The sequence below is a fragment of the Styela clava genome, chromosome 3 (genome assembly GCF_964204865.1).
Source record: "Styela clava chromosome 3, kaStyClav1.hap1.2, whole genome shotgun sequence".
NCBI lineage: Eukaryota > Metazoa > Chordata > Ascidiacea > Stolidobranchia > Styelidae > Styela > Styela clava.
Genome location: NC_135252.1, coordinates 23,948,527 through 23,963,364, shown reverse-complemented (window position 1 = coordinate 23,963,364; position 14,838 = coordinate 23,948,527). Strand labels below are relative to the sequence as shown.

Sequence of the window (14,838 nt, the reverse complement as noted above, 5' to 3'; positions counted from 1 at the left end):
TTAGTTAGCCAGTTATTTATTTTCGGAAGCATGGACTTGATGGTGGAGGAAGCCGTAACCGACCAGCAGTTACGTGAACCACCCTACGGCGGCGAGGAGTCCCACGAAGGGTAATCAGAGTTGCGGTGGCGAGCGTATTCCTAACGCTTAGCACGATGCGCCACACCGCCGAGCCGCAACTTAGACGGACTTGGTTGTTATTTGACGATGGCACTAAGCTTGCTCACGCTGCAAGTTTTTATACTACTCAAATATAACAATTTGTAAAAAAATGAGTGTAGCAAGAAAGGTGACAAAAGGAAAACACGGCGGAAACGTATTTCCTTGCCCAAGACACAGTGTCTGGTTTGATTTCAAGCAATATCTGTCACGAAAGAATATAATTTGAAGCGACATTAATCGCGAAATGTGGAAAATACAACGGTAATTCTCGACAATTGATTTTAAAATAACTGAAGGCTTTATATATATATATATATATACAGGGTTAGAGCTCAGCCGATATCTCGGCTCGAGATTGCGTGTTTGGCAATACATCAGCATATTGAAAACTGTGCAAATCCACTACAGCAGTGGTTCCCAAACTTTTTTCTCGCGACCCCAATTTTCATAAAATCAAACTCTACAGATACTCGAGACCCCACAACTAGAAACATTCAGCAAGCTCAACAATCACTACAGTATATCAGTTTTATCAAAATGTATCTGTATATCGACTGCAAGTGGACGTTGGCGGTGAACATTGGCCCAAAAAATATATGAACGAGCCCGGCAATGCGCCGGAAGAAAACGGGGGAACCTCAGATGACTTAATAACACATGGCATCGTATGAAAAACATGGTGTAAAAATATCTTAGAACAAAATTATAACGTTTTTTGGCGAAACATAGACGGATTTGATAAAATGTGGTAGATTGTAAGGAAGCGTACGATACTTCGGAAACAGTAAGATTGTTTCTAAATCTAAATAAAGTCAAAATCTTATTTAGTATGTTCTAACAGTGTCTTTATGAATTTTAGTTCAATATTAATTAACATATTACAGTTTGCTTCAATATTAACTCGAAAGTAAAACAGAGCATGAAAGTAAAGTAGGGAAAAACGTCCACGGAATCACATTTTTTAATTAAGTGCCTTTTATTATGCTAGAACTGATTGTGGTTTTATGTTTGACTGCTCGGAACGTTCCGAAATTATGTATGAAACGTCTAAATACGTAACAATGCAATAAACAAATGTTCGCTTTTATGTGGAGGCGATGTGGACGGAAAACGTAGCCTGCTCGTAGATTTTACCCACGTGCGCAAAACCTGAAGTGTAATTACTCGGCCAAGACACCGTCCGGCGATCAATGCTATGCTTGTCAAACACCTGATTAGAAGCCAATCGCCAAATAAAGTAACTTTGCTTTGTATATTCGATAACCAAGAGGATACACAGGTACGAAATAACAAACCAACACAAAAACATAATCTCGCAGCCGGGCGAAAAATCCGATCCGCGTACTAGCTTGTCAACCACTCATTCCGGATGTAACACGATCAAAAAGCTCTCAAAAGAAATATATTATTGGCGTTCGTACCACTGTCACTCAATTACATTAACTGACACAGGTCAGGTACCTGCCAAACAGCTGTAAAGGTGCCACATGAAAGTTTTACCGAGCAATTTTGGTGCCGTTTGGGCATAAATGGTCGAGTTATTGCTGAAAAATTCGAAGTTAGGCTTTTTTACGGTACGGTACCTGCTGACCAGTCCAACTTTTAAATTTTAGTCACTTGTGTGCGCATGTTTGAAAAAAATTAGGCGATCCCGGGAAATCTCCATTCGACCCCATCCGGGTTCGCGACCCACAGTTTGGGAACCACTGCACTACAGTGCCAGGGCTTCAAATCTGAGAAATCATGGGGCTTTTGTTCTTAGTAAAATTGTTCGCTTTTTTATGTCTTGATTTGGCTTTTTTTGGTCGCTGGGATCTGGCAACACTGCGATCTACCCCAGTCATGGTGTTTTTGTTCGTTGATTCACCCAAAATTTTGCTGTTTCACTTCGTCGGAACTCGGAACTGTGGTTTGACATTCGACCTTCAGACCTTCTTGTCCATACAAGAGCATTGCTCTCCTGCCTTTTTGGCTTGCAGAATGTAGTGTTCAAGCGAAAACTTTAGGATAAGATTTACAGATTTAGGGCAGAACTGGCCAACTGGGGATCACCGTGACGTCCAATTGACGTACCGTAATTTTTTGGTGACGTAGTCAGATGGGGGTTAGAAACAGTTATTATATTAATATAATCGTTATGCTAAGCCCACTAGACAGCTAGAAGTACTTGACGGCGCGTACTTCAGGAGACCCTGTACCGGTACCTGCATGACAATGGTTAGCCAGTTATTTGTTTCAGATGTGTGGATTTGATAGTCTTAGTTTGTACCGGTAGTTTTTATTTCTTATATTAATACTTTATCAATTTAACAGTTTGATAGGAAATTAAAATACTAAAGTAAACCTAAAATATCAGCCTCAAAGATGGAAAAATCTCCTGAAACACCGACATCTTCATCGGCACGGAGATCTCAGAAGCGTCCTCATTCCCCGCAGGATGAAAGGAGCCTCCCTGCAGATACTAAATCACAAACCGCAGACCCTGGGGGAAGCATTCTGGAGTCTGAAACTAAAACTAACAAATTACTGAGGCTTCTTGGTGAGTAGTTTTCCAACTTACACTTCTAACTTATTATTTGTGTTTTTTACGCCATACAGTACGGCACACTATACAAATCGGGTGCCATTGTCCCGTTTCAGAGAAACCCATTTTACAGATGATCAGACACCCCTCCTTTGGGAGACGTCCAATTTTCATAAAATCAAACTCTACAGATACTCGCGACCCCACAACTAGAAACGTTCAACAAGCTCAAAAATCAGTACAGTATATCAGTTTAATCAAAATGTACCTGTGTATCGACTGCAAGTGGACGTTGACGGTGAACATTGGCTCGAAAATTATATGTACGAGCCCGGCAATGCGCCGGAAGAAAACGGGGGAACCTCAGATGATTTAATAACATATGGCATCGTATGAAAAACACGGCGTAAAAATATCTTACATCAAAATTATAACGTTTTTTAGCGAAACATAGACGGAGTTGAAAAAATGTGGTAGATTGTAAGGAAGCGTACGATACTTCGGAAATGTAAGATTGCTTCTAAATCTAAATAAAGTCAAAATCTTTAGTATGTTCCAACAGTGTCTTTATGAATTTTAGTTCAATATTAATTAACAGCTTGCTCCAATATTAATTCGAACTTATTACTTGTGTTTTTTACGCCATACAGTATGGCACATTATACGAATCGGGTGACATTGTCCCGTTTCAGAGAAACCCATTTTACAGATGATCAGACACCCCTCCTTTGGGAGACGTCCGGACATTGTTGTCCCTCAATATCGGTAATAATACAGTATAATGAAGTTGCGCAAAATACTACAAAAAAGCGCAATCTAGTAACGTCATCATTGAATTCCTTGGGAAAAAATAATCTGATTTACCGAAGGAAAAAAATTTTTACTGTAGCATTCGAGAGTTTTTAGCAAAAAACGGCGATCTTGATCGTGAGTGTGACGGCCGCGATTAACTTAGCGATTAACTTGATTATTATTGAGATAAGCATGGTGTAATATGACGCATCTGACGTGGTCCCAGGCGCCTCACGTTTGTGAGACACATGGAGTGTTTGTTTTATTGAGCCAAATGGAGGGAAATTCTTGGGATTTGGATATAGCGTTTGGAAGGACCAAAATATTTAGTGAATTTCATATATCCGAGTTCACTTCAATTGAGTTTGTCAACAATGATTCGTTTTACAGGTGGGAAAAAGAGAAAGAATGAGACAGCAGCGAGCAAATGGCTAGAGCGAGTTCGTTCACGCGAAGACGAATTAAAAGTTTCAACTGAACTTGAAAGTCAATTTAATGAATCGTTGACGCATAAATTAACCGGCCAATCACGGCGCCACGTTGGCATCGGATTTCATGAAGAAACATCACCACCTATACTTGAAAAAACAGAATCACATTCTGGGAATGCAAATAATAATACTAAAGGGAGTGAAATAATTTCGAAACTGAGTGAAAGCAGTGATCCCCATGGGGCCAGTGGGTCCATATCAAAGCCGGATTCAGCTCCGAAAGGAATACTAGATTCTTTATCTGGGAGAGCGAAGAGACCGGGTATATATGTTAGACATAGTGTGCCTCGACCGCAGGAATCCGCTAGTTCCGTGGACACAAAAGAAAGTCAAAGATATTCTCCTTTAAATCCACCAGAGGGAGCCATTGTACAAGGCAGATATCAGCCTGAAAATACAGGAAATCAGAGGCATGAAAATTCATCAAAATTAGGTTTTCCTATTTCACAGACTGGCAATGTTCAAAATTTTGGCTCTCTAGCTCCGCCATCTTATAGTTACGGACAAACTCCGAGATCTAACTTATCAGCGCCACCTAGAGTGTATGGCACCAATTATAGCTCTATGGTTCCCTCTGGAGGTTATGGACAAAACCAGGGTTTTAATTCTGAATCACATTCGCAAGGATACAGGTATAGAGCGCCATCATCAGTTGAGCAATTTGTTCCTGCTAAACCACGAGACGTCACTGAGAAACCAAATCCAGTTCCAAAATCAAAAAGTGCTTTTTATTCTCAATTTAAAAAAGCGTCATGATATTCTGAATGATCTTAAAATTGAATTCATGCATAATATGATGCCAATTAATCTATGTGCTTATTTCATGAAAGGGGTCAGATGAGACTTTACTGCGGTCCATCATATCGCTGCTGTAAAATCAAATTAGCTCATGTCACTCTTTGTGGTTTTTCGCATTTCACAATATTGTGCTCTTCAGATCTGTATGGCCAAACCTAAGAATGAACATAACGCAAAGCCAAAAAACGGAACAAAACTGGTGTAGCTTTGAAACTCACACCAAAAGATGGTTCATGATGACATGATAAGACTAAAAAAGTCCATTTCTTAAAAATATAACATAAACTACTTTTGTTTTCTGTGGCGATATGAAATATTTACACCAACTGCCGGGCTTGGACGGTTATAAGACACACGTCATGACTCGAATATTGAAAAGAACCGATTGGCGCCATTTTTTTTTGGTGAATGATGCTTAAGTACAGAAAACTAGCAATGTTTGTTTATTAGTTTCCCATCTCATCTTGTTGTATTCAATAATTGCTTGTTTAAAGAAGCCCTGGTTTGAATTTATTGGACAAGATCTTTTGAACTTGTGTAGGTTCGTCAAGTTCAAGAACAAAACTCACATTTAAGTTTGCAATCTTATTGTGATCCCTGCCGTACTACCCTATGACTATCCCTTGTGTCCCTTTGCCATCTATTGGCAATAGTAGGACTGGGTAGATTTCTCAAACCCTAAGTCAAGACAAGTCAATCACCGAATTAATTAAGTCTCACTGGCGATTAGCTGAATACGAATCAGAGTGATTTCATTTAAATGACTTGAGTCCCTTTTAGTTTTTGACAAATGGTGACTTGTGCCGTGTCTCCCTAATGGGCAATTTTTCTGCAATCTCCACATACCGTATATCCTCCATGTAATCCGACCCCCTAAATCAGAATTTATAAAAATTCACACATAGGACGACCCTACGAATCGTACGCTCTTATCGTGAGAACTAGCAGGGTTCGAGTATTAGCGAGTTGGAATTAATTTAGCATAAAGTAATTTAGTTTAAGTACGATCAGAGTTGTGTGCGTACAACCCGACCCCCTACCCCTAGTTTATCAACTTTTTTTTTAAGTTTTAAACTTGGCTTATATGAAAGGGTATGCGGTAATTGAAATTAGATAATCAAGTTTACAAAGTGTGACACTCTGAAGTCGATGCATTTTTTATGGTCAATTTAATTTTTTGTGATTATTTACGATGTTCCTTTGTTATTTTCAGCCAGGTTTATTTAATTAAACATTAATAAGCTATGAAGTTACCACTTGCAAGCTAATCAAAGGAGATTACTATGGTTGTCCTGAGAGTTTTATGATCCTGATTTGAGACTTTCTCAGAAGAGTTACCGGTATGTCGTATAAAAGAAGAGATCACCTGGTAAGTGGGTATATTTTGTGACTCGATGGTGTGGCACATCGTGCTGAGTGTTAGGAATACGCCACCGCACCACTGATAACCCTGCTTATGGTCCCAAGTTTTTTCTCCAATTTCATGTATATATAGAAATTCCTAATCGCTCATGTAGCCAGAAATACTAAACCTACATGCTCGTAAGTGTGGAGTATCGTGCTAAGCATTGGCAATATGACCTTAATTTTTCTGCATTGGTTCTGGATGAGAGGTTCGCCATATTTTTATGCCGTCATATCGTCTTTCCTTTTCCCCCAGGATAAATATAAAAATCCTATCCTAAACTTATTTTCTATACATTTCCAGCCTTCGTCTGCAGCTCTAACTGCTGGTGCATTCCAGGACCATCTACTCCATGATCTATCTATTGGAGATTTGTCTCTGAGCAATCCATTGAAGTCATACTCTGGTAAGACGCTTTGTAGGAATTAGGGAGGCCACAGTTGAATTATATCTACTAATTTGAATTCATTCCGAAGTGAAATTCCCAGATTTGGAATGGAGATGGCAAGTTTGTCATTAACACTTAAACTGTTAGCATGATGCACCAGCTGTCAGACCAATACTGTTGCCGTTAATTGGGATAATTTACAATAAATACAACTTATTTATTTTGCTGATGGGTGAGAAAAAGTCAATGATTGATTATTAATCTCATAAGATACTGTGTAGAAATCAGCAATAGAATAGGATTTACATATTTGTCCTGGGGGAGGGAAAAGGCGACTCAATTATATGGCACCACGTCCTCTCGTCTAGTTGTCAGTCCATGTCGGATATGGGATCTTTCTAAAGGGAGATATCTCAGCACGGATAAGTAGGAAACCAGTACTAGATTAACCGCCTTGCTTACTCTTTCAGAAACGCCATGTCTCACGATAATAATAATAATAGAGATTCCCATAGTGCATGATACTTTAAATGTACAGCCAGTTCTGTTGCTATCATTTAAACCAGTGGTTCCCAAACTTTTTGATATCGTTTTCCCTAAATCGAATTACAAGAAGCTCAATTACTCCTCTCATAAAAAATACAGAAGTCATATCGTTGTGTCCTACATCGTGCGTGACCACTATGTTTTCTCAAAAATAATACAGGGTCTTATTTCAATTTTCTTCTGAAAAATAACACTAGGTCTTTTGGGGGATGTCTTATATTTTCATTTATCAAAAACAAAATTGCAAAGTAGAGAAATAATAGATTTTCAAATATACAGAATATGAAAACCGATAAATTTTTATAAATAACACGTTTTAATTCAAAATAACTGCAAAACATGGATTATCAATCATTTTAAACGTGTAAGAGAGATTTCGTGCTATTGTATTGATTAGGTCTTATTTTAAGGGGAGAGCTTAAAATCTATTTTTAAAATGCCGGCTAGGTCTTATTTCCGGGCAAACACGGTAGTCGCTAGATGATTAGGCTCTTCGACTATAAGTACGAAGTTACTTAGAAATTGTTAAAACAGTGAACGTCTGGATTACCCCCTGGAATTTCGGGGGTAATTACCCCCAGTTTGGGAACCACTGGTTTTAAACTATTCAGGGCAACCGATCTGTTCATGTTATTGATGGGTGAAGAAAAGTCGATAAGACTGCTTATTAGCGGCTATTATCATGTAATTATCATACGACCAACCTTAATCGTGCCTGTGATCATCCCAAGCTATCTTTTTATAGGAATATTTCTACAAGATTGAAACCTGTAAACCACTACACAGGTATCGGTGCAATTCTCTTTGATCAACTTGTGTGCTGTCATGTAATTCAATAGACTATCAGTTAATAACTAATTTGTATTATTCACTATTTTTCTAGGCTTAAAACAGAAGTTACGAACTGATGAGAAAAAACGAAGGAAAGCCCTGCAGAATGTGAAACCAACTGTTGACACAGGTATGGATTCATTTCAAATCGTTTCAGTGGTTTATTATGGCGCGGCGGTGTGGCTCATTGTGCTAAGCCAGTGGTTTTCAAGTAGTACGCTCGCAGATTTAAATTATTGCAACAATTAACGTATCAGTTGGCTAAAATATGCCGGCAATGCTTCTTCCTTACTGTATGTATTCGCTGAACAGCGTTTATGGATGTTTCCCCAAGCATCAGTTTCCTTGTTTATTTCCATAACTATAACCAATCAGCAATAAGTCAATAATGACGCAACACGTAACAGTTGACAGTATTTGTCAGTTTTCAGTTGTGTTTCAAGAAAATAATAGTGAATTAATTACCTTAATTGTCATTATGTCTTCCCCGGATCTTTACTTTAGTTGCAGTGACCGAAATTGAATCTCGCAAATGCTGCGATGGACAAGGCTAAACTTAGCTAGATTTAGTACCTGCATACGGCACATGGTTGATTGATTTTGATAAAAATTGTGGTTCCAAACACGTAACCCAGCAATATGGGCATGTTTTTGTTCGATTTGCGTGTTACGCCACAAAGGATGTAGTGCCACATTATAAAATACACACATAGCATGTTTCTTGTGTCTTTTTCCCCACGCCCAAAAAGGAGCTTTGTCGGTGGTTCGCGGCCATAGTAAAGTGGTACGCGGTCAGTAAAAGGTTGAGAACCACTGTGCTAAGCGCTAGGAATACGCTCGCCACCGCACCTCTGATTACTCTGCGTGGGTTTGCAGGTTCGAATCCCATGCAGGGATAGTTATGTGCGAGAGGATTGCTGGACTCCTCGCTGCTGTAAGATGGTTCACGTTACCACTGGTCGGTTGCGGCTTCCTCCACCATCAAGTCCATGCTTCCGAAAACAAATAACTAACTATTCTCATACCCGACATGAAATGGTAACCAGACGAGAGGCGGTGTTTCACTGTATGGTTAAGTCGTCTTATAGGCTTTTCTCTCCCCTATAAATCCTATCCAATTTTTACCATACTGAAAATACACATTGTGCAGAAATGTATAGTTTTTACTGGCATCGTGTCGTCACCCTTTCAAGGCTTCGCCCTCAGTCTATAATAGATCTAATCCTACCCTTATACTTGTTGTAGGGAGAATGAGAAGACCTGTCAATCAAAAGCAACAAGAAAATGACGGAGAGCGGGAATATGTTTTGGACCCGATACCAAAGCCATCATTGGGTAAGTCCATAGTTGGCAACTTGGGTGGCAACTGACTCTGATGACCCCAAAAGGTCGTATCGTTGCCCCCCAGTCATATACCGAAAACAATTTTTTTGATATTTGTTTATGTGTGCATGAGTTGTTTTCTTGGTTTGACAAAATGAAATAAACTCTCTCTCTCTCTGGCAAGGACAAAGTCGTGTTTCATAATATGGATAAGACTTCGGAGAGAGGATTTCATCAGGAAAGCTTAATCATATATATATATCCACTGCCTCTCGTCCGGTCACCAGTCCATGTTGCGTATAGGATTAGTTAGATCAGTGGTTTCCAAACTTTCTGAGAAAAATTCCATGACGCGCCCCCCTTGCAATTTTTTTAATGAACTCCGACCTTGTGCACTGAAACAAAACAATAAAAGATCACAACAATTAATCAATGCGCTGTATAGTAAAAGCGAAAAAAAGGATATAAATCGCAACTTTAAGTACAAATTCATATCTTTTTATCTAGTTTTTTTGGTATTCTCGTAGTGTGTGTTAGGGTCAGGCCATAATTTTATTCTGATTTCCCTTTTTTTATTCCTTTTACGAGTTCGGGGACTGTCTGTGTTAGCCAAGTGAATATTCCCCCTCCCTGCCCATAGGCTTCAGTCAGTTTACACAACTTGATGTAAAGTAGGCAAACAAAATTAGTTACCTCTGTATCGGTACACACACTTCTTGAGCGCCCAAATTTGTAACTTGAGCCTGTTCTGTTCTCAGCCGGCGATATGTCCTATCAAGTTTTCTCTCCCCGGGAATAATATGGAATTCCTATTCTTACTTTTTATCACTCTGTTCTCAGCCCAGAAGCTTGGTCTTGTCTCTCAGCCTGACCAACCTTTGACAAACGAAGAATGGTCTTCAATCAAACAACGCTCCATTGCGCGAGAAGATTTCAAAAATCCTTGTGCAATATGTCAAGAATATTTCGCAATATCTGATCAAGTTTTGTTGAGCTGTTCTCACGTTTTTCACAAGGTAATATTATGATCATATGCTGGAGTTGCGCAACATTTAGAGAGTATTGTGCAATATTTTAACGATATGAATCATTAATATTGAAATGATTTAAAAAAAAAATAATAAAAAATTATTCCAAAATACCCAAAATATTAACAAAACGAGTACCTAAACAATAAATACTTGATTATGTTTTCAGGCGTATGAGGACCCGCTAGTTGTAACAATCTAGCTTTGCTGTTTCAGTCCCCTCCCACCCCCTTGAAACCTCCTGGCTACACCCGTGTGAGCACTTATTAACACGTCACACTGACAAAAACGATTTGCGAAAAATGCAATCGCATGTGTTATTGGCGACTTTTTCAGTTTTCAAAAATTTCGAAAGCGTGCACCAGCATGCATCATCTGTCAAACCTTACAGTTATTTAACAATTTGTTTGGATCGTTATTCTGAGTAAAAAATGCTGTGTCAAAATAATTATATTGCATTCTTCTCTCAGGCCTGTATCCAAGCATTCGAGCGATTCACAGGAAAGAAGACTTGTCCAATGTGTAGGAAGATACAATACCAAGCCAGGGTTGTTCATGACGGCACAAGAGTCTACAAGGAGAAGGCTGCCATAAGGTAGGTAGGGGGAGAGGAAAGCTGATAAGGTGGCTTATTTATTATCTGTGGGTCTTGATTTGAGAAAATGCACCTCCCTCCTTAATTCTAAATTCTGAGCCACTCTAAAAATAGCTCAGATTCACGACTGCTAAACGCAAATTAACAAAAATTTTGCTCTTACTTCAACTCCCTAACTCTTAAGAACTAAATCATACAGTTCTTGTTGTAATGGACGTTTCTTTGATTTTGACCTCTGGAAAATAAGTATAATTATAAGTTTATTTTAACTCCATAATCAGCATAACAGACAATAAAATGATTGATAAATACTGATTATGAAATCAGGAGAGCAAACAAAACCTTAGACAAGGTTTAAAACGTACAGAATATAAGATGAAGTGATTGTCAAGAAGAAGCGGTTCTTCCTATACTGGACCATTGTAAAATTTCATGCTTCGATGATTGTTTCAAGAGTGGTTTAACGAGTTATGAGTTGAAATATTTATTTGTTTCAAACCATAATTTTGATTCAAAATATTCAACAACTTGTTTCACAAGATAATGCTTACATCCATGCCCGAAAAAAGAGTGTCTGAGCAGCTGCTAAACGTCTATTGTTAGTTTGTTACGTCACTTCTTGCATCTTGCTGATTAGCCAATGTTAAGAAAGTAAACAAGGAAGTCTATCCTCTGGGGAACTTACATTCCGAGACCCAAACATTTTTTAAGGTTTTGTTGGCATTTTGTTGCCTGTGTTTTGATTTTACCTCATTGCAGAGTGCTGACTGCTCAGAAAAATATTATTACTCATCGATCTCGATCGGTAAGTATGTTGATAGGTATTTGTCTGTTCGTCTGTCTGTCTGTTAGATACACGCGATATCTCACGAAAGCCAAGTTGAATCTTCTTCAAATTGCATTGCATGTGCATTCATCATATCTCGAACCAGAAGGCTATTGATTTTTGATGAATTATGTTGTATAATTAGCGAGATATTAATTAATTAGTGATGGGATACGCGGTGTCGCTATTGAGTCAGAGCGAAGGAATCGAAACCGCCGTTTCTGTTTTGGAGAATCCTCTAACTTTCGTCGCTGTGATCGATGTGCGTAACAATGCCCTGTGTCGAGTAAAATATTGAACATGCGGAAGATCGATAAGTCGGCGGTCTCCGATAGCTATCTAGGATTATTTATAACTCTATTTATTATTGCCTTAGTATACAATCCTATTGGCGAGGGTACGTCGTCCGCAAATGGTATTACAAGCTGCGTCGAACAGTGCCACCGCGTGACAAGAAGTTACGGCAACGATTTTACGAAGATAAACTTCAGGAAATTACTGACCGCATGGTGGCGATGACGAGCACTGAAACGGTCGACCGATTTTTACAAGATATTGATAACTCTATTGCTTCAAGCAGGTATGAATTTATTCTATTTTGATATATATCTGGGATGGGCTTTATATATTTATCTTGATGGAAGAAAAGCCCATAAGATGCCTATTCGTAAGATTAATCATGAAATCTCGAGCAGAGTCATTTCGCTAAGATAACCGTTTACATGTCAGTGCCGGCTTGGGTACTCCCGTAGTATGTGAACCGAGAACCGCATCATAATATGTGTATCAGGTTAGAGTTAGGCCATAATTTCAGGTACAGATACTACAGGAGTCACTTGGCTAGTCCCCGATCCAAGATAAAATTATGACCTGACCTTAATCTCGTACACATGCTTCGTGATCTTGGTTCATATACTTCGAGATCACCCCGCCTTGTACATAGACATAGTTGAAACGACTGACGTAAAAACAACAAAGGAAAAAAATGACTCCAAAGTTTTCCTTTTTTAGGGCCATATTCCAACATTTTGAGGATTCCTGTCTCCACCGACTTTCAGATGAAGATTGGATCAATATTGAAGTCAAAGCATTTGAGAGAAATGACACGGATTGCCCGATATGTTTAAGGGCATTGAGGTACCGGAAAAATGATGCGTAAGTTGTTACTGCTTTACTTCGTCTTTTCTTTTTTTCAATCTAGAAACGTCTCTAAACTGTTGGTGTCTTACCTGACTACGGAGTTTGTCTGTAAATCAGGGATCTAGTCAAAAACAGTAAGAACAGTCAATCATCTTCAGTTTCCATTTGCATTTGAGAATATAAATCTGTGTTAATGTCGTGTTGAAATGTTCCAATAGGTTTCACATTCAATATTCGTATATCATGTTTCAATGTGTTCAAACCATAAAAAGTACCAACCAAGACACACAGACATAATAATATCAACAGCCTTATGCTGTGAAGGGTATACCAGACTCTTCTCGAGACCGTGGGCAAGTGTCTCACCTGGCGCTGTGGCGCATCGTGCTAACCGTTAGTAATACCTCTGATGACCCTCCATACCACGTCCAAGCAAATGTTCCTCATACTAGCCCTGAAAAAATGGAAATTGCGCTTCCATAATTTGTGATGTTACAATTAAAACTACAACAAGAAGAACAATGAGTTGCCCGCCTCCATGATCAAGCCGTTCTCATTAATACTTTATCCTTAATTATTAATACATTTCTTAACTCAGGACTGATAAAAAAACAGAAAACAATTCCCCACAAGCGTCTTCAAGCACCAGCAACTATAAGAACCGTTCTACATCTTCAAAATCAAGCAGATCAGACCAACAAAAACAAAAGTCGTCACAACAAAATTCCAAAGCAACCAAGGTAGACACCAAACCAATACCAAGAAATACCAAACCATTGAATTCAAGCTCTGACTTTAACCAAAGTGAACATAGATCGCTTCAAAGTAGTTCCAAATCCCCCAAAGAAGTTTTTCTTTCTCTTTTATCTTGTTCTCATGTGTTCCATGCCAAGTGTTTAGAAGCATTGGAAGAGTTCTACATTATGGAAAATATGGATGGTACAAAGAATTATGGGAGTTCTCCCACAATGCAACAAGGGTTGGATTTCAAATGCCCTGTTTGCAGGGCTCTATATGTGAAACATATCTTAAATTGAGTTGCCAAAACGGAATGACTTATTTGAAATTGCGGTTAAAACATTATAGCTGAAAGAAGCAGTACACTGGCTTACACATAATTGAATTGCCCCAAATTTGTTGGCATGCTGCAAAATTTTGATGCAGCATAAAAGCACCAAGAGGAGGTTACCGGTATTATTTGCCCATGAACCCAAAATTTGTATTGAACTCATGAAATGATGAATACTGAGTTTAAAACATTGGTATTTCACTTTGTCCATAAAATTCGCCTGAGGTGCCTTCAAGAACAAGTCTAATATTCAAGGAACAAATAACTGAAAAACTAATTTCATACCCGACATAGACTGGTAAACAGACGAGAGGCCGTGGTTCACCATTTGATTAAGCAGTACTATCGGCTTCCTTATTCCTCAGGATAAATATGTAAAATCCTATTCTAAACCCTGTTGCTCAGTCAATGCCATACAGATGTGTATTGTTGGGTTGAATTTAATAATTTAAAGCATTTCAATTAGCAAATGACAGGTCTCGGTGTAGGTCTCATTGCGCTCTGATTTATCCCCTAAAAACTCCGTTTCGTAAAGACAGATTCTTGAAATTCTTTGAATAACTGTTTTGCTTTATTTTTCTCCACTGTATTATTTCCTTAATTATCTTCATATTATTTATTGTTCACTGTGCGTTTAATGGTTCAAAATGAGATGTTGTGAATTATTTACCTCCAATCGAACACTGCTGTTTGGACTTTTGGCACAACTATTCCCGAATATATATATTTATTTTTTGATTTGTCTTAATTTTTTGAATATATATACCTCTCTTATCATCAGTTTTGTTTTTTCTATGTATCCCGGAAAGTAGTTTATTATAGTTTTATTTCCAATATCAAGTCCATGCTTCCGAAAACGAATTACTGGTAAACATTAATCTCATACTTGACGTGGACTGGTAACTGGATGAGAGAACTTA

General features: G+C 38.5%; 2 protein-coding genes across 3 annotated transcripts; both read left to right on the top strand.

Moving 5' to 3' along the window:
* The first annotated feature begins 2,479 nt into the window (after positions 1–2,479).
* LOC120342466 (uncharacterized) lies at positions 2,480–5,980 on the top strand. The gene is made up of 2 exons (XM_039411296.2): positions 2,480–2,701; positions 3,869–5,980. The coding sequence occupies exons 1-2, from the start codon at positions 2,527–2,529 to the stop codon at positions 4,723–4,725; spliced, it is 1,032 nt and encodes a 343-aa protein (XP_039267230.2). The 5' UTR covers positions 2,480–2,526; the 3' UTR covers positions 4,726–5,980.
* Positions 5,977–14,692, top strand: LOC120342465 (RING finger protein 32-like). Of its 2 annotated transcripts, none has more exons than XM_039411294.2 (9): positions 5,977–6,136; positions 6,476–6,578; positions 7,990–8,067; positions 9,183–9,272; positions 10,101–10,276; positions 10,759–10,883; positions 12,086–12,289; positions 12,721–12,864; positions 13,448–14,692. In XM_039411294.2, exons 1-9 carry the CDS (start codon positions 6,110–6,112, stop codon positions 13,884–13,886), a joined length of 1,386 nt encoding a protein of 461 aa, XP_039267228.2. In that variant the 5' UTR covers positions 5,977–6,109; the 3' UTR covers positions 13,887–14,692. The 2 variants fall into 2 exon arrangements, with proteins under 2 accessions (XP_039267228.2, XP_039267229.2); XM_039411295.2 differs by having other exon boundaries at positions 5,995–6,136; positions 12,721–12,846.
* Positions 14,693–14,838: the final 146 nt, after the last annotated feature.

What these genes read in the sequence shown, in the direction of transcription:
- LOC120342466 (XM_039411296.2), top strand. Translation starts at nt 2,527, where the DNA reads ATGGAAAAATCTCCTGAAACACCGACATCTTCATCGGCACGGAGATCT. An exon ending in CAAATTACTGAGGCTTCTTG is followed by an intron (nt 2,702 to 3,868) that starts GTGAGTAGTTTT and finishes TTCGTTTTACAG; the next exon opens with GTGGGAAAAAGAGAAAGAAT.
- LOC120342465 (XM_039411294.2), top strand. Translation starts at nt 6,110, where the DNA reads ATGTCGTATAAAAGAAGAGATCACCTG. An exon ending in AACTCTATTGCTTCAAGCAG is followed by an intron (nt 12,290 to 12,720) that starts GTATGAATTTAT and finishes TTCCTTTTTTAG; the next exon opens with GGCCATATTCCAACATTTTG. An exon ending in AGGTACCGGAAAAATGATGC is followed by an intron (nt 12,865 to 13,447) that starts GTAAGTTGTTAC and finishes TTCTTAACTCAG; the next exon opens with GACTGATAAAAAAACAGAAA.